The 22,724-nt window shown below is 46.6% G+C and overlaps 1 protein-coding gene across 1 annotated transcript in view; it reads right to left on the reverse strand.

Annotated features, from left to right (window-relative positions):
• Positions 1 to 10,324: 10,324 nt before the first annotated feature.
• Positions 10,325 to 22,724, reverse strand: part of LOC144157877 (uncharacterized) — a 63,905-nt gene continuing 51,505 nt past the window's right edge. The window contains exons 6-8 of the mRNA XM_077688597.1: positions 18,978 to 19,043; positions 12,377 to 12,535; positions 10,325 to 10,345 (exon numbers count right to left, since the gene is read on the reverse strand). Coding sequence (XP_077544723.1) covers positions 10,325 to 10,345; positions 12,377 to 12,535; positions 18,978 to 19,043 — 246 coding nt within the window. The remainder of the gene's footprint in view (positions 10,346 to 12,376; positions 12,536 to 18,977; positions 19,044 to 22,724) is intronic.

Below are 22,724 nucleotides of genomic sequence, written 5' to 3' on the forward strand. Positions count from 1 at the left end.
CCCGGTGAGGAGGGCTAGACACGTGCATCTCCCGTCCAAAGTCTTGACAGAACAAAGTTCTCAAAAATGGTTTATTGATACACACAGATGGCATATACTTACAAACGGCGTTAGGCAAAACCATCGAAGTCTTCTTCCTCCGACTCGCTAACAAACAATTCAGCAAATTCAAGTGGGAGTTCCGCCAGCACATCGCTATCACCCTCCGACTCACTGATATCTTCTTCGCCAACATCGTCACCACTCGCGGAACGGATCATTCCAGCCTTTATGAACCCGGCTACAACTGCTTTTGTAGAAATGGAGTCCCAAGAGTCGGAGACCCATTTGGCCACCTCTCCAAACGTCGCGCGTCTCTTGCGTGCTGTCGTAAATCAGCGCAATAAAGGTGTCATGGCGGGTGGAATTGACGCGACCGGAAGCGGCCTGAAAATCGAAACTTATCAGCAAGCTGTCATTTTAAAATTAGCAGCACGTTTACCTCCTTCAGAGTAACTCTCTGTAATAATTTATAAGCTGGATTTTATTTTTGCTACCCAGTTTCATATTACTTTGAATTTATTCTGAACTGTAGTTACTGCGCATGGCAGAAAGTGGCGCGCGGTTGTCGCAGGCTATTATCATTGTTTTTGACTGGAATAAACTGCTAATTCTGTGATTTAATGTCCTGAAGTGACATATGGGCTATGAGAAACACAGTAGCGTTGGGCTTCGGATTCATTTTGACCATAGAGCTGTGTCTCCTAACGTGCGCTGCCCACGCGCGGCCGCCGCGAACCGGAATTCTTCCATATATAAGTCGCACCGGTCGATAAGACGCACCAACGAAAATTTCAGAAAAAAACCGCGACCTATACACCGGAAAATACGGTAGAGCCCTTCATCTTTCCAGCCCATCACATGACACATACAGTTAAACCTCGTTATAACGAGACGGGCTATAACGAAATAATGGATATAACGAGCAAATCGTAATTCCCCTTGAAAGTCCCCATAGAAACCATGTATTTAAAACCTCGTTTTAACGAGGTAAAATTTCCCCGTTACGGGATATAACAAACAAATTTCGTTGAGAAATCAAATTGTGAGCTAATTTTACAACAGTGCGCAACGCGGATCTGAGACAGTGCGCGACGCGGCAACTGTATTAGCAGTTCAAAACTCCCGCCACGCGCACGAAGCTGGATGGCGCGCCATGCGGACGCTGCGCCCGCGAAGCCCCCACCCTCCTCTCGCTGCGCACGGCGTGCTGCAGACAATGGGGCCCTTCAATTTAGTCTCGGACTCACCGCGGGCTCCCCGAGAAGCAGTCCGGCGTTCGATTTTCCCACGTATCCTTATGGCTTCGGGGAATCCGCGGACTATCCGCGGTGAGTCCGAGAAGAACCCCAATGCACAAGGCGCGCGCGGTTGCGTCGCCTTCCTCTCCCCTGTTCGTATCGCCGACGTCGCTGCGTAGTTGTGTGTGCGTGGGGGGTGTAGGAACAAATGGTCCCGGAACAAATGGTCCCGGAACAAATGGTCCCGGAACAAATGGCCCCGGAACTTATGGTCCCGGAACTTATGGTCCCGGAACTTATGGTCCCGGAACAAATGGTCCCAACTCGAAAGTAGGAACAAATGGTCCCAGGCACCTCTTTGGGCAAAATGATCCTATAAAACTCCACGTGGGTTCTCTGTTCAAATTTGTTGTATCTTGCTGGAGTGCAGTTTATAATTTCCTTACTTCTTCATTTTTTGTTTGCTTTGTTTTTCAGATTCCGTTAAACCGGTTATCTCAATTTACGCTATTATATCGATTAAACGCGGTATTTCTGCCAACCATGCATTTTTGTGCCAGTGCAGGGCATTACACGATTGGCCCGTTTGGGGATTTTTTTTATTCGTATTTCCGCCGTTTTTCTCCGGCCTTTTTTATTTTTCTCTTCGCGTTTTTATACGTTGAAGACGAATATTGTTATTTATTACTTCTCTCTCTCTCTCTCTCTCTCTCTTCAGTTATTCGATTTTTGTAATGTTTTCATTTTTTTCTGTTTTCAACTTTTTGGTTTATCAAAACATCGTTATTTCAATTCTCTGCTTGTCACTATATAACCAATGAATGCGCTACGTGCTAACACAGGGGAAGAATAAGCCACGTGGGAAACATGCGGCTCCATCCATGATTTACAGAATACGTAGAGGCATGCCTCAGAAAGAAGCGCCATTAGTTTCTTGTGAGCAAGCACTTCACGGGTGCGTGCTTAGTGAGTTCTCTGCCCCCTCCCTCCCCCTCATAAGTTTCCTCAGTCACCGCAACTATTTCCAGGCATGGCCAGACTTAACGCTCCCTTCCCGTTTAAGAAGATAGTTTCTGAGTCCGGCCGTGTTCCAGGAAGCCACACCTGTAGCAGACGCCGCTAGTAAGCGAGATTGGTGACAGGCACAGTCTCGAGACATGCGGACGTCTGATCGCGAGCATCGGCTGAGTTATTGGTCAAGCCAGGCTGTCGCGACAGTCAGCACCATGGCCAATTTCTTCTAAAGAGGGCAATGAGGGCCATCTCAAGCAAAGAAATTTGTTACCAAAGCGAGTGCACTTAGAGCCACTAAATCAGAAAATTATGGCAGCCCGTTATTGTATTCGCTTCAAACACCGGCCGAGGGCTGCCCAGTACACGCTGATTTTGATGGAAGTGTCTGCCACTGGTCTGCCACTGGTTTGCCTGGTATTCGGAATAACAAAAAAAAAGGCGTGCAAAAGAAGCACGCGAGGACGTACATGTGCGACAAAAAAAAACCGTATACCGCATTTCACTCAAGTAAATTCAGCCTTAGCGAATATATTATATATCAACAGATGCAAAATATATTGTGCACAAATACAAACATATAAACATAAACACATTGATCCCCTTCCTTCCCTCATACAGGTGCTCATGAATAGGAGCAGTAGTGGTGGGACCAACATTGACCCCCTTCCTTCCCTCATACAGGCGCTCATGCATAGGAGCAGTAGTGGTGGGACCATTTCTTCCTAGTTTGAAGTTGGTACCATTTTTTCCGGGACCATTAGTTCCGGGACCATAAGTTCCGGGACCATTAGTTCCGGGACCATTTATTCCGCGACCGGTGCATGGGTTATGGCAGTCTTCAGCCTTATCTTTTATCGTACTGCCGGTGTGATTCCAACAACGCAAGTGCGACAGGCGGGAAGCGAAAGCGAAAGACTATCACGCTTGAACAGAAGACGGCTATGATAAAAGCCGTCGCATCGGGCGCAAAGGAAGGTAAGGTGCACTCCGTGGTAAGGTAGCAAGAGACTGACGTGTGGACGAGTACGCTGTCCACCATCGTGAGCAACCGAGAGTCCATCGTCAACGCTGTTGCACGTGGCTTGAAAAGAAGCACTAAGGACGGCGTTGGAGGCACCATATGCGGTAAACGTGCTGCGTCGCTACTTCGGCGCGCACGAGGGCGGCGAAGATGGCGTGAACGTAGCGGCCGCAGCTGAGGGAGTTATCGCTCGCATCAGGAAGGTGCATCAACGTCCAATTACGGACTTCTTCGTAGCCAAGTCTGTTTGAAATACGAGTTTTGAACTGCAATAAAGTAGGTTCGTGACTTTTCCTTTTTACCTCTGGAATGTGTTTATTTTACTGACTACCGCCGTGCAGCAAGATGCTATTTCGCCCGCTTTTTGTTTTAGGTAACTACAATGCATAATATTTGCAGTAAATGTCGGCTTTGGCTATAACGAAATATTGGCTATAACGAGCAAATCGCGGCGCCCCTTCAATTTCGTTATAACGAGGTTCAACTGTATTACACAGACGCCACGTTTACCGACAACATGGCCACAACTGTTAAGCGCTAACCACATGGAGCGATTTTTCCAGCGACGCGACGAGCGACGCGACTAGGATCCTCAGTCGCCGAACCGAAGTCGCTCGCCGAGGCAACCACATGACAGCGACGGCTCGAGCGACTGAGCATGCGACTGAGGATGGCGATTTCAATGTTTCCGCACTGCGCATAGTAACGCGCTTGGTACGCTGGATGTTTGCAAACATTTTTTTTGTTCATTTGTCATAAAAAGCATGACTAAAAAGTATTACGCCTTTCTACCTTGCTTTTTGCACTTCATTGCATCTCTAAGACTGGTTTGGGTTAGCGATAGCGCACGCTTTTCCTTCTGCGCCTCGTTTCTCGGCTCCAACATGAACGCCGTGAAGAATTCGCTTTCTTGACGTCGTTTTTCCCACACGGGTCTCACCCAGTGTGAGCGGGAGCCTTCTTGCTTCTGCTTCAGCGTGTACACAAGCTTTGCCACGCAAAGCTTTCTTTGCCGCTGCACCGCAAACGTCGTCTGCGTGGATTTGCAAAATCTTCCCACCGCTCTCTTTCAAAACCGGAGGTTGCGTGCTTACGTAGGGGCTCTCCTATTGGCTAGTCGCTGAGGCCACTTCCGGGAGGCGAGCGACTGTTTCTGGCGACCCAGAACCGAGCGATTCGATGAGCGACTTGGTGCGCGGCGAAAAGTAGTTCGTCGCTAGTCGCGTCGCGCCCCACGTCGCTCGCAAAATCGCTCCATGTGGTTGGGGCTTTACGGTAGGTCCACGTGAAGAAACCATCCGTCAACACTGTAATGTACCTTCTTCTACAGCTGCTGAAACTCAAGCCATTGCCCATTCGATCATGCTGCAAACCCATTCAACTGACCAAATTACCATCCGCACGGATAGTCAATCTGCCCTCAGAGAATTCGCAACTAACTCCTTACCTGCGCACATTCATCATGAGCTGACATGCTACATGGCAGCCCACAGTCACCTGCACGTATTTCTAGAATGGGTCCCCGGACACCAGGGAATTGTAGGGAATGAAAGGGCTCATGCCCTTGCTCGTGCAAATGTAAACCCGAGCGACCCTCAACCCTGGCCCCAGGACTACAGCCCCAAGGAAGAACGCGCCGCCCATCGCAAGGCCGGAGGCAACAGCTGAAGGACCTTTGCAGATCCCGCTGTAATCTTCCTCCTCCCACTTCTCACCTCACACGCCGCCAGGCTCAGACTCTCTCCCTCCCTTGTGACCTCGTTCTTCACTATATCATGGCCCGAGATGGCACGCCCCACTGTCAGGTGTGTGGTGCCTATCCCGACGTCAAACACACCTACTGGACTTGTCCTCGCGCCAGGCGATCACCTCACTTTCTTCATCCACACCTTTTACCATCCCACATTCCATACTCATGGGAAAACTGGGCCGCTCCTCCGCCTGATTTTCGCCCCATCCTTTGGCCTCGCCTCGCCCGGCACATTGCCCATGTGCGGGGCCCCGACACCTGCGGAATTCCCGCCTGAACGTCTTCCAGGCCCACCAGAACCACATTTCCGGCAGCCCGGACATGGGCCGCTTTAAATAAAGTTTGATTTCTCTCTCTCCTAGGCATCGCCGGGCCGAAGATAGGACAAATACACACCAGCTTTTTTAACAGTGGAGCTGTTTAAAGGGACCATGCAGACAAAACACAAGTTTGGTTAATTCAAAAGATTGCCTCATTAGAATCATACTGACACCACTTTTAATGTAAACTTCGCTCAAATAGGCTAGATAACTAGGAAAAACAAGGAATGGCCATGCGACCCACTCGCTCATTTCCTGCAACAGAACCTATGATGTCATACCAGACAGCTCTGCGATTGGCGGAGGGTGGCAAAAGCAAACGCATATTAGGCAGAGCTCATAAGCTTGCCGAACGAGGTACTTGCGCTTAAATTTAGGGCACATTCTTTTTATAGCAGTAAGAATTGTTGGGTGAACAATTAAAGTTACGAACAAACACGTAAACACCAAAGCAGTTAGTGCGGCACTTTGCCGGCTGACACTGGCAACAGTCAGATGTGTTGGACTCTTCTGACACAACACTGACCAACTGACATAATAACCGGCATGGTCACTTACACGACCATGTTTGTTGAGTCGTAACTTAGGTTTTCAAAAATGATTAGTATGAACCCTAATAAAAATACAGCAGGTTTAGAAGTCCAGCCAGAAGCAAGGTGCAAACACTGGCACTTCAGTGGTATTGCAGCGCCATCTATGGAAGTGGGCGATAAACAAGATAACCAAACGGCGTCTGTGAGGTGGTAGCAGCCCAGGTCAGCAGGCTGGCTATCTTTAGTTTTAAGGCCCTGCTCTCGATACGTCATTGTCGACGTCATGAAAACATACGATTTAGAGGGAGAATTGAAATTTGGTCTTCAAATGCTTCAGACTGCATGGCCCCTTTAAGCTTGTAGTTCGCTGTCAAGCGTTACCAGAAAAAATACAAAGAAAAAAAATGTGGTTGATTCCTCTTTTATAGGAATCGGCAAAACACGAAAGTAGTGAAAGGGGCCTTCACAGGAGCAGTTGAATGTCAAAGGAACCTCCTCCTTGTGCGAAAGGTTTGCGAGCCTGACCCCGCCAGACGAAGTGACGCCAGCACGCAAGAAACAAAAACAGCGGATAGTGCGGTGCCTCAATTCACGCACGCGCCCCATACATGAAAGCGCCGGCATCGAGGCGCCAACTGTCGGCGCTCATTAGCGTCATGATGTGCTACTTCACTTCGGCTCTACTAGACGGCGCACACCATCTGAATGAGTCATAGGGAAGGACATAAGGCAGGTTCGTAGAGAGTCGCTCATGTCTCGGTTCGTAGCGCAGTGGGAAGAGTGCCACGCACCTCTTGTGCGGCCAGAGAGTCGTGAGCTCGAAACTGGGCGCCACAGCGTCAATAGTGTGCACTCTTATCTAGCAACGTCACTTCCGTGACGGATATCACGTCACCAAAATCTTTCTGTACCCGGGCATAAAGCACTTTCGTGTTAAAATACCAAGTGCATGTGAGCGTGTGCCTTGTGAGGAGCGCCCAGCATCGGCCAGACTTGCATATGAGCTTCCACCACACAAAAAGCTTGTTAAAGGAGCCATGAAGAGAAAATGCAAGTTGGTTTTATTCGAAAGATTTTGTGTTTTATAGTGCCCCCAGCGCTTGTCCGGATACAAACGGTGCTTTATTCACTGAGAAATTAAACAATTTAGGTTAAAATTTTGATTTTCCCGCTCAATCGTGCGTTTTCGTGGTCCCAAGTGACATCACTGAAACCGACCGCTCTGCAGCCTAGAGTACCTTCATTCACGCATCCGCCGTACAGGGTAGAGACACGTATACGCTGGCGCCGCCATTTTCGGTTGCTCGCTCGCCGCCAAAGCAAGTCATTGTGTCAAAACCGCGCTAAAATTATCGCCGCAACGCGGTTTACTAAAGAAGTTTGAATCATATTGTCTGTTTCGCGTTGCCAGGTCTCGTGGGAAACGAAAAGAATAACGCGTTGAGCCCGTTGGCCCAATTGCGGCAGCACGGGACCGTTCAAAGGTTGTCTCCACCCTGTACAGCGGTGTTGGTTTGTTCCCGTGTTTTTTTACGTTCCGTAACCTAGATGGCAACACCATACCGTGGCAAGCGTTTGGTTTGTTTTTGCCCGCATTTAAACCTGGCTTGTTTTTGTTCTGGGAGAAAATATTCGTTCCCTGAAACAGTGCTCGCTCGACAAATGGGGTCACGTAAGACACCGTTGCTTGCGTCAATCGGCCAGTGTCGTCTGAGAAAACCCCAAGCCCCGTAGTGCTGTGCAGCTAAACCAAGCATGCTGTGCGCAGTACGAACAGCAGAACGCATCAGTACTTGTATGTTTACATGTGCTTTCGTAACTTCCACTGTTTGTCCCATCATTCTTATTGCTTTGTAAAGAATGTGCCCTAAATTTAAGCGCAAATCGCTCGCTCGTCTAGTTTGTAAGCTCTATCTAATTTGCGTCTGCTTCTGCCAGCCTCCGCCAATCACAGAGCTTAGCTCATGTGACATCATAGGTTCTGTTGCGGGAAATGAGCTGGTGGGTCGCATGACCATTCCCGTTTTTCCTAATTATGTAGCTTATTTGAGCGAAGTTTACGTTAAAAGTGGTGTCAGTATAATTCTAACGAGACAATCTTTTGAATGAACCAAACTTGTGTTTCCTCTTCATGGCTCCTTTAAAAAAAGAAAAGAAAAAAAAATACAAAGAAAAAATACTGAGTGCATGTGAGCGTGTGCCTCGTGAGAAGCACCTGGTGTCAGCCAGCTCGAACTTCGAGAACACTCTGCTTTGTGCATGTGGCCACGTGCTCTTCTCACCACTTCTCATGTGTTCGCGCCTGAAGTAGGGGGCACGGACGCCAAGTTCACACTACAGACGCCGAGTTTGCAAAGCTGGTTGCCACGGGTTCTAGCGCGTGCTAATGCGGTCCACTTTGGGGGGGATGTGACAGGCTGTCGACAGAATGATCCGGGCCTGCCAGTCATGGGGAACTTTCAAGGGCAAGTTCGGAAATCCATGCGAGGTGCAACAGCCGGGTCTCCGACAAAGGAAGAGGGACCACAAGCTCTGCTCTTTCTCCAGTTTTTCACCACTAGTGCAAGCTCCGCCAATTTTTTTTTTTTTTTTGAATGGGAAAAGACATTAGAATCGCTGTTCTAGGTTACATAAGTAGTCATCACAAGCCAAGACAACCAGAAAATCCATATCTAGGTAGCAGTTATAGAGCAAAGAGCTTAGGAGAGGCTCCACTAGCCAACCGGTGCATTGCGAGATGTGCAGGTATCTAGGTAGCAGTTATAGAGCAAAGAGCTTAGGAGAGGCTCCACTAGCCAACCGGTGCATTGCGAGATGTGCAGCCAAAATTACATGGCTCTTTCATGCTCACACAAGGCCCCAGGCAACAGTGTCATAGCAATCACAGCGAAAGATCAGCCCACCATGTACTCACTGTATGGACCAGCTGATAGGGGAAGTGTGTAAAGACGGAGGAGGTGGGTGAAAAATACAGGGGAAGGAGGGAAAGAGGCTTTCTAAGCTAGCATTTCCAGCTTCACGGAAACAGTGGTCAAGGCATCTCCAAAGCTTTTCTTTCCTCCCCACGGTAGCAGTAAACGGGGTGGAAATTTGTGAAGATGTCTGCCTTTGTATGCCTTCTTTTCCGTATATAAACAACATGCAGGTGAAAAATATTGATTTACCAATAATTGTTAGACACTGTGCTCCTGGGTTCATCATCAAACGTCCTTGTTTAGTGGCGTGCCACTGCTGCCAAAGGTACTCATTCGGTTTGGAAGCTAATGCAAATGTGCTCACCGAATGTTATTTGCATTGAATGTCATTCGCCGGGAACGTCATTAGATTTGTTGTGCAATATTGTGGAAGAGGAAAACAAAAGCAAGTCAGGAGATTCCTTCTTTTAATGATGCAGACATTTTTGATTGTAGGATTTAACGCGCCGACGCAACGCAGGCGATGAGGCGCGCCGTAGTGGAGGGCTCTGGGTTAATTTTGACCACCGGGGGATCTTTAACGTGCGCCGAAATCTCGTACACACGGGCGTTTTTTGCTTTTCGCCTCCATCAGAAAAGCGGCCACCGCGGCTGGGAATCGAACCCGCGACCTCGTGCTCAGCAGCGCAACGCCTTAGCCACTGAGCCACCGCGGCGGGTATGCAGACACTTTTCCCTACCCTACTAGAGCAAACAGCACAGTGGTTCTGAGTGCACTACCATTGGCGACAGGAGGACTGGTTTCTGAATGTAACATGCAAGTCTATGCTGCGAACCAAAGTCTAGTTTCCCACCCTGCTGGAGGCTATAACGGTGCACTCCCATGACAAATCCAAAGTTCCCTGCAGCATCTTGAGTTGGTCTGAAGGACACCAGTTGTGAAGCACAAGTATTTTATACCCCTGGTGCTTAGCTCTGCAGTTCCCTAGCACTTGAAAAATGAAGGAACAGGCTCGCAAGTGAACCTACACCGACATTTCACACCGGTAAAAAAACTAAAGCTCAATACAACCAAAAGGCACTGACAGTGACAAAGTGCAAATAGAGACTTTGAAGCGAGTACAAAGACAAAAATGATTTACAGTCGAACACCGCCACAACGAACGCCGCTACAACGAAATTTTCGCCACAACGAAAGTTATTTGGTTCCCCGTCAGCTTCCCACAGAAAGTAATACAGAACAGCCCCTTAATAACGAAGGAGTTTTATTAGATATTTCCGCTTCAACGAAATTTTCGAGAACAAAACTAGGACTGAACTGAAATGGGCATTGCCGAGCAGTCAAATTAGACGGCCTTTCCAAAGCTGTGACAATCGTATTTACGTTTTAACGAGGTTTTTGCGACCCAAACTGTAACCGCACTGAAGTTGACTGGCCGCCATATTAGAAGACAATTCTAAAGTGCGAATTTGAGCCACTGCAATTCATAGTCACCCGTGGTCATCACACGCCTGCGCGAGACCATGGGAGACTACACGGGGACAGGGGATCACCACGATCGGTGATGGCTTTCCTAACGGACTGTGGGCTTGCGTAACACCGTTGCTTTCCGTGAAGCGTAAGCAATTCAGGCTCACCGACTTCTGAAAATAAAGCTCCGGCAAGCGTAAGCTTGCCAAACTTGCTGACTGTCATACATATACAGTTAAATTTTGATAATTTAAACTGCTTCACTGCGGCGGTGCATGTGCCATAAAATGCATGTTTCGCGATAGCCCGGGCATGAGAGTGTAGTTAGTGGTTGGCCGCAATGTAAGGAAATGGTGTAACAGCAACACTAAATGCATTCTTTGGTGAAGTTAGACAGTTCTTTTGCTCTACCCTCTCCCGTCATCGCGGAGATTTCACAGATGATTGTTTCGTTCACGGTTTTGCCATTTGGCGTACATATAACAGTAATTTCCCGTTAACAAAGTTCCGCCCCAACGAAATTTTTCACGTATCCCGTGAATTTCGTTGTAGCGGGACTCGACTGTATTTCAAATAATGTCAACGCAAGCAAGTCGCAAAGTGAAGAAAAGAAAAGAAGAAACAGTAACAAGAACTCAACTGGCTTATTTATTATCACCTCTACTCGCACAACAGTTGGTAAACTTTACAAGTATATGCAAAGCATTTCTCAGGGCTCCAGTTAGAGACTAGAGAATCACTTTGTGTTTGAAGCACTAAGCAGTAGTCCCTAGCAGGATTTTCTTTATCAGTAGGTCCAACAGGGTTCTGATGCATACCACCATTGCTGTTATAACTGTGCAAGCAACCACGTGACTTACACACAGACGTACCAGGCATGAGCACGGAAGAGAAACTGTTAGTTACCGAGTACCTATTGCGATTAGGTTCTGTTCTCTGTTTTTGTCTTCAGTTCAACTGGCTGTCACAAAAAATGGACAGACTACTCATGCACTGAAACTAAAACTGCAAGGTTCGCTTATTCTTTCAGCCATGTCCTGTACTGAAGGTGTACAAACAATTAATCTCAGTGTTAGCTCTTATGGTACTTTGCTTGTATGCGAGTGCAATCAAATGTGTTCGTGCAATAAATTCACCCCTTATAATGGTCATCAAAAAATGTTGGATATTTTTTCCCTCTGCACAATGAACAACTTTTTTTTTGCACGAAAAATGCAGCTAAAAATCCCGGCACAGATTGTTCATGGGTACTGAATATATTGTTATCATGTTGTAAAAGGCACCTGTTATCGCCTTCTACTGAACAAGGAAAGTGAACTGGCAGCAGAGATAAGATACATAGTTCCATGCGAGGGAAATTGCAGCCATGATAACAGCAGTGCCTTGAACAGAAGGCTTCTATTGCCGATGTGGTCACTTAGTGAGATTTTATGTAATGCTTTATCGTGTCCGAGCGCCGGCTTTGCTTAGCTTATGTTTAGCAGCCAACATGTACCCACTGTGCGAAAGGGACACAAGGCCATCATCGCAAAAAAAAAAAAAAAAAAAGGTATGTGGGGTTAGGCTTGCCTTTCACGAACAACACACCCCCAATACATGTCATTTTTCTGCAGTACAACACAGCCTAACTTCCAATATTCGTTAGCACCAAATTCTTCAAAACTTTGGATGATCAAAGCTTTGAAGAAACTTTTTTACTGTAAACAATGGATTACGGTAAAATCTCATTACAAGAGGCACTCAAGGGACCCGAAAAACGTGTCTCTTGTAACCAAGGTCCCTTGTATGCAAAGTTGCTAACATGGCGAACATAAGAAAACCAACCAAACCGTCTTCATTCGAATGTCTCTTATAACCAAGTGTCTCTAGTAACAGGGTCTCCTATAACAAGGCTTTACTGCAGTATTTTATTAACTATTTAAGAAAAAAAAAGTAATATCCAGGGAGGAACTATGCACTTCTGCCCCATTTACTTGACATTACAAACGAGGTGCTAGCTATCACTCATCCCAAACCAAGCTCCTTCAGGACGTCTTCTCCCAAGACCGCAGACGCAAGGAAAAGGATCTCACCAGGTGTGCCAGCCTGGTGTCCTTGGCCTGCAGCTGGTCCTCCAGTCTGATGCAGTGCTGCTCCCGCTCCTTGAGCTGGTGCTGGGCCTCAGCCAGCAGCTTCTCCATGCGGCTGTACTCCTGCGAGTCCTCCGCCATCTTCTGGTTCAGCTTCAGGATCTGCAGGCAAGCAGCACCCGCAGGGGGTGTGTGCAAATACTGTAGTGGCTTCTGCTCTTGAAACGAATACGAAGCGAGAAGTAATGACTTTGTTCAAACAGTTTCGAATAAAAGTGAATGTTTTCAAACTGAAGGTAACATGGTGCGATTAACACTACAAAAACTACAAATGACAATTTCTCAAGCATGCTTCAGTGACTAGATTGTAGAAGAAAAAAAATAAAGGCTAACTTAAACTGGTCTGCAAAATTTTTCTACAGCATTAAACAAACACACAGAAGCTATCCTGCTACTCCTTATTGATGGTACTAAATTTTTTATGGGGACAACTCTCACATCATGTGGTGACTTCAGCCACAAGTGTTTCAGTATTAGTGTAAGGAAAGTATTCTGACGAGCTACGATTACCACAACTCGCTTAAAAAAAACAACAACGTGTAAACGGCAGTCCGTGACCGTTCACATCCATTCTAGGAAGAAAACTCGGCACAGAGGGAAATGCAGGGCATCAAAAATTACCCTGATTTGGACCCCCTCACAGGCACGCCCTTGTGGTGTGGTGACATCAGCCCCCCTTTGCTCTTGGTTACACATCCATTTTCCAGTACTAAAAACACAAGAATTTCATTTTTAAGAAACACTTGCCCTGCATGTGTCTCTGCATGCACGCACAGCGCACAAGAATTTCAACTATAGGTTCCACAAAGGACATTTCGAGCCTAATACAGAGATGCAAGAGAGTCCAGTCCAAAATTGGTGCAAGTCCGTGATAACAAATGTGCATGGTGGGCAACAAACTTTGCAATTGTTGCGGTGTCAACGCCTTCTTGTCAAGAAAGCTTTATCTACGTGTCTAGCAGCACGAAGCTAGATAAGAGCATAGTTCTTTTCATGTTCTATTATAGAAAAAAAAAAAGAGGAACATTACAAGGGTAAAAATAATATCAACTTCACACATCATTTTATTAGAAAACGGAAACAATTTGTCAGTATGCAGCGACGCTTTCCTATCTAGAGAGTATTGACCAGGGAAGCTTAAGTGTGACCACATTATCGTGTTTTGAAAAGAGAAGCACCAGAGTGTGTGTTAGCCCAATGGCAAGCAGATCAGAGGCGCTCCACACAAGCACCTTCTGTTTGCCCCATAGCCATACATCACCGGTGCATTGCGGGAAAGCCTGTCGCTGCTAGCGCAAGAAGCCAATGCATGTTTGTGGCGGTCAATCACAAGCGCTGAATGTGCATTAAATTCTGACTCGTTGCAGAGAATATATTTTTCATGTGTTTTTACAGTGAAATTTATCATCTTCAACCAGGTATAATTTCACTGTCCTAGTTCAGTGAAAAGGGCAGATGTTTTAAACTCCAAAATACTTCAAAAATATTCTATGCTTTCAAATAGGGTGTTCTCATTCGAAGCAGAATCAAATACAGTGTTATTTGCTCAATATTTGAAGGTCTCAAATATTGGCACACCAACCCTAATTAGCCCCTTTTAGGCCGGCACATGTGACACGGTTCTCACCGAGCGTGAGACAGGGATAAACCAATCTGTATGGAGCAACTGTATAGATACGCTTTTAAAAGTTTATTTTAGCGCAGAACAAGTTCCCCTGAACACGGTCAGTATGCTTTTACCACCAGAGGAAAAACTGTTGACTCTGATGCAGGTACTCACCAGGGTGTGAACCTCTTTCGTCAAATTAAAAGAAAGAGGACTCAGAGAAATTTCAGCTGTCTTGTGTTCTCCCCATTTCAGTTGCTTGTTGTTGGCGTTTTAAATGGTCTTCTTTTTTTTTTTGGTCTTCTTTTCCTGTTCTTCATGTTTTTCATGCATGCCTTGTATGCCAAACCTCGGCTTTACTATACCCTTGCTTTTTTCCCTTGCGCTGCTTTTATTAGTTATTCTTTACTTTTTGCTTGCAATGTTAAGGGGGGACGCGGCTTTCAACTTCAGAAAAATGACCAAAACATCGTTTTTTTGAAATCCACATATTCGGCTTCTATGTTTCCTAATCTGTATGTCTGCGAAGTTTTTCCGCTGAAAAGCGTCGCAAAGTGGCATAAAAAAATAGTTTTGCCAGGCGCGGTGACAAACTATCAGCGCAAAAGGGCGAAAAAACGGCGATTTTCGGAGCGCTGTATCTCCGCAACGGTGCCATCGGGCGCGGCCATTTTGATATGGTTAGATCGGCCGAGCGTTCATCTTTCCGGTTCTTCGCGTCTCTTTTATCTTCGTTCATTCACAAACGCATGAACAGCAGAAAAGAAATGACGCACAAACGAAACTAGAAATAGATGCTGAAGCGCTATTCGTCCTCCGGTCGGGCCGCGGCAAGAGGGCCCTCCTGATTGGGTGTCGCGGCGCAATGCAAGATGGCGGCCGCCAGAACTGCGTAGCGTGCGGTTTGAGTTCATTTTCGGTGCTTCGCTCGGCCAAGTTTCTATTCAATCCGTGGTATTCAGCACGGACGTTATCGCGATAGGAATGCCTGAGATCACGAGCCAGATTAGGGGAAGTTGTGTGGCTCGAAAGGCGGAGGTCATCGAACGCTTCGTGGGGCGCGTGACTCTGCCGTCGCCAGACCCCGGAGGGTGACGCGGTGTGCGCGCTTGCGATAGCGGTTCGTGAAGTGAACTTTTAGTCGAATTTGCGATGTTTACACGCTTAGTTATTGCTGTGATTTGATTGTGGGCTCGCTAGCCTTGGGAAAGAAACAGTCGACGCGTCAAACGCTGCGGCGCGCACGGCATAGCCGACGCGCATTGCAGCATCACATGTCTGCGCAACCGGTTACAATTGAACGCCAGTAGTTGTAATTAATGCCTGCGACGTTAGATTTAATCTTAAAAGCGACCTGACAAGCCATATCAGGGATAATCAAAGTACGATATGTCGCGGTAAGCGTGCGCTGCGATGCGCGCGAGCCATATCGCCTTTCTTGCGCAACGTTTCCCGTGCGCTTCTAATAATCATGCAAACAGGTTTGATTTAGGAATATAGGAATAAAAATATGTTCTCTGCGTTAAAAATTTACCTTACTGTCGCAGTATTTAATAGTGATTTTTGTAGGGAAATGATTGGCACCAATGCATATAATCATGGCTTAGGGCATACTGACTGTGCTGCGAGAAATGTTGGATGCTGTCAAAAGTAGTGAAAAAAAACCCCTTCCATCAAAGTTAGAGTTATGCACAGTATTATACCAAGCTTCAAAGTAGTTCGTTTGCACCCTTATGGTATGCAAACTTTTGGCAATGAACACCTATGAGTACTGAATTGCTGCGCCAGGCAAAGTAATAAAACATAAAAGAAGCCAGAAATTTTCAAATTTAAGTAAAAAAAACGCTTCACTTGTTGCCATGGGGACAACACTGCAAAGGGAAGTTGTCCAGTGCGATACTGCCAACCAGCTAACCTACTTTGCATCGAAAGCCCATTGAAAGCTATCTCCCCTCCGTTTTGTCTGCTAACTGGGCTATGTACTGTTCACAGAGGAGCTGAAAATGATGTTTTGTGGAAAGAGAAAGGCTGTAAAAGGCACTCCAATTTCAAGGCAAGGCCTTCCAGAAGCCCCATGTTCAAAAGGACATGAAAGGCTACAACCGTGACAACTTTTGATAAGTGAAACCTATGTTGCAACTTCGGAAGCCGTTTTCTCAAAACAGTTTTTTTTGCCACCTGTGACGCTTGTACCAGGGATTTTTTTGTGACCGCTGGGGCTATTTTGATTCCGTTTCTTGCATTACATTCCTCGATGAACTGTTCAGGTCGTGACACTTTTGGTTTTCCAGATTTATTTTTTGTGATTTTTTTATTCAAATAATCGTTCACAGTTGACATGTCTGTTGCAGAGTAACCTCTAGAAAAATGAAAACTAAAAAACATTGTGTTGTAAAAAAAAAATTCTAAAACTGTCACGACCTCGTCCATTCATTTGGGAATGCAAAGCACTTCGAACAAGTTTTCTATCGTGTTTTATAAGCCGCTCAAGCTCGGTACAAGCGGAACAGAAAGAAAATTTCATACATTAAAAAGTTATCAAAATATTAACTTCAAATTTTTATGGTGTTATCACAGAAGCATTTCCAGTTGCTGTGCCAATTTTCATCAAAATCCACAAAGAAATAAAAAAGTTGATTTTGAAAGCCACGTCCCCCCTTAATGTGCATCAGAATATTGTATCTGTCCCCCACTCCTGCTTGGGCCTCAAAAAGGCCTGCAGTATTTTGTAAATAAAAAATAAAAATAAAAAAAAAGAATGCCTGGAATGTCCACAGGCTCCAGAGCCATCAGTTTAAGGAGCGGCTACTCAAGCTGATGACATTGCCAACCTATCAGAAAGCCTGACCTCCACAGGAAAAGCGCCAAGAGAACTGCCGACCAGTTTCCCTTTGCCTTCCACAAAGAAGACAAAGGTGACGCCGAATTAGCCCCAAGATGATGTTCGAAGAGACATGGCTGGACATCTTCCACTTGTGATGAGCAGGCGACTTCAACGCAGGAGCTGCGTACCAAGCGCTAGCACGTCTAGTGCAGTTGTGTTCGCGAAATGCAATGCACCTCTCTGCCTGAAAAAGCAATGCAACTGCTTCTTCGAATACCACAAGCCATGACACTGTAGCTGGCAAGAAGGTAGCAGACAAGCCCACTGTATCATATACAGTTACACCTCGTTATAACGAGACGGGCTATAACGAAATAATGGATATAACGAGCAAATCGTAATTCCCCTTGAAAGTCCCCATAGAAACCAATGTATTTAAAACCTCGTTTTAACGAGGTAAAATTTCCCCGTTACGGGATATAACGAACAAATTTCGTTGAGAAATCAAATTTTGAGTTAATTTTACAACAGTGCGCAACGCGGATTTGAGACAGTGGGTGACGCGGCAACTGTATTAGCAGTTCAAAACTCCCGCCACGCGCGCGAAGCTGGCTGGCGCGCCATGCGGACGCTGCGCCCGCGAAGCCCCCACCCTCCTCTGGCTGCGCACGGCATGCAGACAATGGGGCCCTTCGATTTACAGTGTCGGGCTCACCGCGGGCTCCCCCGCGAAGCAGTCCGACGTTCCATTTTCCCACGTATCCCTAGGGCTTCGGGGAATCCGCGGACTATCCGCGGTGAGCCCGAGAACCCCAATGCACACGGCGCGCGCGGTTGCGCAACACCACCTAGACTCCTTCCTCTCCCCCCCTGTTCGTATCGCCGACGTCACTGCGTAGTTGTGTGTGCGTGGGTTTTGGCAGTCTTCAGCCTTATCTTATATCGTACTGCCGGCGTGATTCCAACAACGCGAGTGCGACAGGCGGGAAGCGAAAGCGAAAGACTATCACGCTTGAACAGAAGACGGCTATGATAAAAGCCGTCGCATCCGGCGCGAAGGAAGGTAAGGTGCACTCCGTGGTAAGGTGGCAAGAGACTTTGACGTGTGGACGAGTACGCTGCCTACCATCGTGAGCAACCGAGAGTCCATCGTCAGCGCTGTTGCACATGGCTTGAGAAAAGAAGCGCTAAGGACGGCGTCGGAGGCACTAGATGCGGTGGACGCGCTGCGTCGCTACTTCGGCGCGCACGAGGGCGGCGAAGATGGCGTGAACGTAGCGGCCGCAGCTGAGGGAGCCATCGCTCGCATTAGGAATTACGGACTTCTTCGTAGCCAAGTCTGTTTGAAATACGAGTTTTGAACTGCAATAAAGTAGGTTCGTGACTTTTCCTTTTTACCTCCCGAATTTGTTTATTTTACTGACTATCGCCGTGCAGCAAGATGCTATTTCGCCCGCTTTTTGTTTTAGGTAACTACAATGCACAATATTTGCAGTAAATGTCGGCTACGGCTATAACGAAATATTGGCTATAACGAGCAAATCGCGGCGCCCCTTCAATTTCGTTATAACGAGGTTTAACTGTATGATACATTCATAAAATGCTCACTGATTTGAAATTTCATTTTTATTTTTGTATGAATGAAGTCATATTAGCCCTAAATAAAGGTACACACGTGTCTGTAATTTTTATTTGCCTGGAAATATGTTCGGGTTTGGCGGGGTTAAGCAAGGAGGTTGTAAGAATTTCTGGAGTGGAGACGGCTCTCGAGAACTGACGCCGACGGCCGCCATCTTGCCTTGGGCAAAAAACTCACTCCGTCACAGCAGCCGCACCACATCGGTCGCGTTCTGCCGGCTCCCTGCTGAAAGTCTTGTGGTGTTACACGCTCGCATGAGTGCATTTATGGCTTAGTTTGTCGTGAATATTCTTCGGACGCTACAAAGCTGTAGAAATCAGCAATGCTGTGCTCGTGCGTCGCATTCGGCTGCGCTAATCGCACGAAGACGCCGGGGATAACCTTGGGCTTAGTTCGTTTTGTGTCTAACGAGTACTACAGCGTTATAAGTGTAAATTTTCCCACTATTTGTGCAGTATGGTGCCGATCCACCTACCTGTTTACGCACTTGTTCACCCAGATATGCAGATGTTTTCACTCGCGGTGGTCGGTCGTCGCACGACTGCACGAGATCACGTGTTTGTTTAATACTATTAAACAAACATGTGACATACTATTAAACAATGGCAGTAGTGCGGGAGCAGAAATTGGAGCACACATGATGTGTCCCGCAATTTCTGCTTGCGCACTAATTGATATGCAGAGTGTTTGCTCAGATATATACAGTGTGATCAAAATTAAGTCAACAGGTGTTTTTTTTTAAATAAGGCGTGTAGATTTACGGGAAGACCACCTCTACAGTGAAGTTGTGCGCCCTGGGGGACATAGAATTAAGTGCTAACTAATGATGTCGGTCGCTTAATTAACTAACATTGTTTAATTAATTTTTTAGTGGCTGCAGTAAGCAGGCACGTTTGTATTGCAAAGTTAGACGCAATCATGTTTCTGCACAGTTTAATTCGGCAGAATTCTTCTACCGCATTCGAACTGCGAAGTTTAATTGCCCTTCGCATGATTACGCATGCTAGACCACGATGACCGGCGCAGAGCTCCGCCTCTTTGTTCTGTGTTTCGATAGCGATTCCGAGTACTGCAGATTGCGATAACGCCAGCCAAGGCGGAAAGGGCGCCAGTTATCACTTTTGTCCTATGCCTCCACCCCGTAGTCAACCTAAAAACCATTCACGGCAGGCACGTGACAAAAGTGTGTGGGATGGGCAGGTGGGGCTTTGTGCCGGTCCTCACTATCTTGCATACGTAATGATGCGAACGGCAATTAAACTTCGCAGTTCAATATCTCGGAGTACAGATGCGCTTGAAGATTTCTGCTAAATGATACTGCACAGAAACACGATTGCGCCTAAATTTGCAATATAAACATGCTTGTTTACTGCTGCCATTAAAAGATAATTAATGAATATTAGTTAATTAGGCCACCGACATCAATAGTTACCACCTCCTTTGTTTTTTCCTTGGTGCATAACATCACTATAGAGGGTGATTTTTACGGACATTTACGCGTGTAATTATAATAAAACCTGTCGACTTAAAATTGACCACCCTGTGTAGTAACGACATAAACCAAGGCAGTGCCGTCGAATATTTGATTTGCGCTCTGCCCGCCTTACGCGAGTTCTCGCAGGGTTTTGATTGGAGTTTAATTGTAAAGGTGAGAGTAGCCGAACCATTTCGCTTAGCTTTGTGCAATTCATTGATGCAATGCTCTCCCGCGTTCTTCGTCTCCGTGTTAATCAACAGTAGGCGCTACTCGCGTGCAAACGTACACGGTTAGCGAGGCTGTGAACGCCAACAGTAACCTCCTGCGTGCAGTTTTCTTTTCAATAGCGGGTTGATCCCGTGCGAATGTGCGTGGTTAACGAAGTTTAGAATGTAATTAAGTAACCTCCTGAAAAAGAGAAAAAAAAAACAGTGCGAGGGAGACACGGAATGTGCATCAATTGTATAGACTGTGTACCCTGAATAAAGAAACAGCTGTGACCAGCTTAAGGGTACTACATATACATTTTGTAAAATACAAGAAAAAGCTAGAAATGGCTGCGATGAACGGAAACAGAGAATCCTGAAGTATGGGCCGCATAGTAACTCAGCATGCTACTTAATTTGGCCTTGTGCATGTGCCATCAATGGGGATGTCGTATGAACCAAAAAACTTGCATGCAGCACTGTTTAAAAACAAGTCGTCTCGATACACAGTTCCGACAAAGCTTGTTTGGGTGTGAGAGTTGCGTGATTAACATTAATGAATTCCGGGACTGCTTCTAGACGAAGCAAGCGCCCACTAATCACTCTAGAACAGAAGGGTGCAGCCCTTTCCAGCGTGGAATGCGGGAATTAGTAGACGTTCTCAGGCGGCCCCTCTTGCCATGGTGTGCAACATGTAATTTTAATACTTAAGGGGCGGCTATAACCTTACAGACACCAAACAAATGTTTATTCAAATGAAAGATTGATTGATTATGACGTTTTAATGCGCAGACGCAACGCAGACGATGAGGCTCGTGGTAGTGGAGGGCTCCGGATTAATTCTGACCACCCGGGCATCTTTAACGTGTGCCGAAATCTCGAACACACGGGCGTTTTTGCTTTTCGCCTCCATCAGAAAAGCGGCCGCCGCGGCCCAAAATCGAACCCGCGTCCTTGTGCTCAACAGCACAACGCTTCAGTCACTGAGCCACCGCGGCGGAGTTTATTGAAATCAAAGCAATAGTGGTGTTTCCAGCACAGAACTAGCACAGAACTGGGCTCTTCACCACAGCTCATCACCACTTAAAGAGATGCAAATGCTAATTCGCTGCTCGAATCACATCAATAGTTTATGTGAAAGGCGAAATAAAGGCTTCCGTCAAATAACCTAATCGAACAATCCAACTTAGCTATCGGTATCTCCCGTGTAAACCCAAAGGAACACGCAAGCCCTAAGCGTCCCTACCAGCTAAGCGCCCTTTCTACCCACGGCAATATGGCCGCCGACCGGTTTCCCTGGCTTCACCTCCCCGCGTTGCCGGCTATGGGAGCCCTCCACTCCAGAAGTTTTATACAACCTCCTTGGCGTTAAGGCATGTTCCACTGTTGCCAGACGTACCCAGATCAGCCAACTTCAACATCACTATAAACATTTTGGGGTAAATAACCTTGCTATGCGTTGCAACAAAAACTGTAACAAAAATTTATTGTTTTTAAACACACCCCTTGAATACCTAGATCTCGAGAGTATGCCCAGTTGTAAATGTGCACCTTATAGAATTAATTTTACAAGTTGTAAAGAGCGAAAAAAAAAGAGAAGAAAGGCCAAAGAACACTCATTTGCTGTACACGCAGTAGTTTGCTGTCAGCCAATGGACCTCTCCCTGTATGTAAACAACGTGACGTCACTAAGCGCACATGCGCGACGGGTGGCGCCTGCTGGCGGCCGCGAAGTGAGGTGGCGGTTGGCAGAAAGCGCCTGCGCCGACGGCCCGGCCTGGCCGCGCGGCGCCCGAAAGGAACGATGTGTCGTTTGTTCGGGCCATCACTGGCTTCCCACATTGCAAGTGGGGGCCTAGCTATCCTAGCTGTGGCCGTCGCACCTCCATGTAGCTTTCCACATCTACAACCTCCGCAACACTTTCGTTTACCGTACGGTCAACTGAACGGCGACGCTTTCGGATAATCAAACCACGGCAAAACAGCCTAAACGAGTCAATCTGAAGGTTGGTGCTGTTGCGACACATCCCAAAATGTTTTTTTAAGATTCTTTGTGTTCGGACACATACCAAGGACAGCTAATTTATCGTTGCATTCGAGGTCCGCTTAAGCTAAGCGCGGTGCCTCAGGCAGCTAAACGCTCCCCGTTCTCGTCTCTTTGCGTCGCCCGGAGACAGTGGCGTACACACAATTTCATGTCGAGGTGAAAAAGGAAACGTAAAGCATGAAAGGATTAAATAGTAAAATAAGCAGCAACGAAACAAAAATATGAAGAGAAAAAGGCAAAAATTATTCCTATAAAAATATCGTGATGATGTCGTTCTCTACGAGATTGACCGATTGTTTTCTTACCTTTACCCCAGTGAAATCTCGAAATGGTTCATCGTCATTGTGAGAGTAACATAGCGGCCACATATGGTTAGTGCGTATATCTTGCGACAGTGCACTGAAATATTTTCGGTAGTCATTATTTCATGATAGTTAAAGTTAGTGTCCATGTACGCCCGCTGCATACGCCAGCGTCGGGAGGCTGCAACAA

Source organism: Haemaphysalis longicornis, unplaced genomic scaffold, assembly GCF_048455015.1.
Source record: "Haemaphysalis longicornis isolate Haplotype H1 unplaced genomic scaffold, Haemaphysalis longicornis Haplotype H1 scaffold_1, whole genome shotgun sequence".
In the NCBI taxonomy this organism is placed as follows: domain Eukaryota; kingdom Metazoa; phylum Arthropoda; class Arachnida; order Ixodida; family Ixodidae; genus Haemaphysalis; species Haemaphysalis longicornis.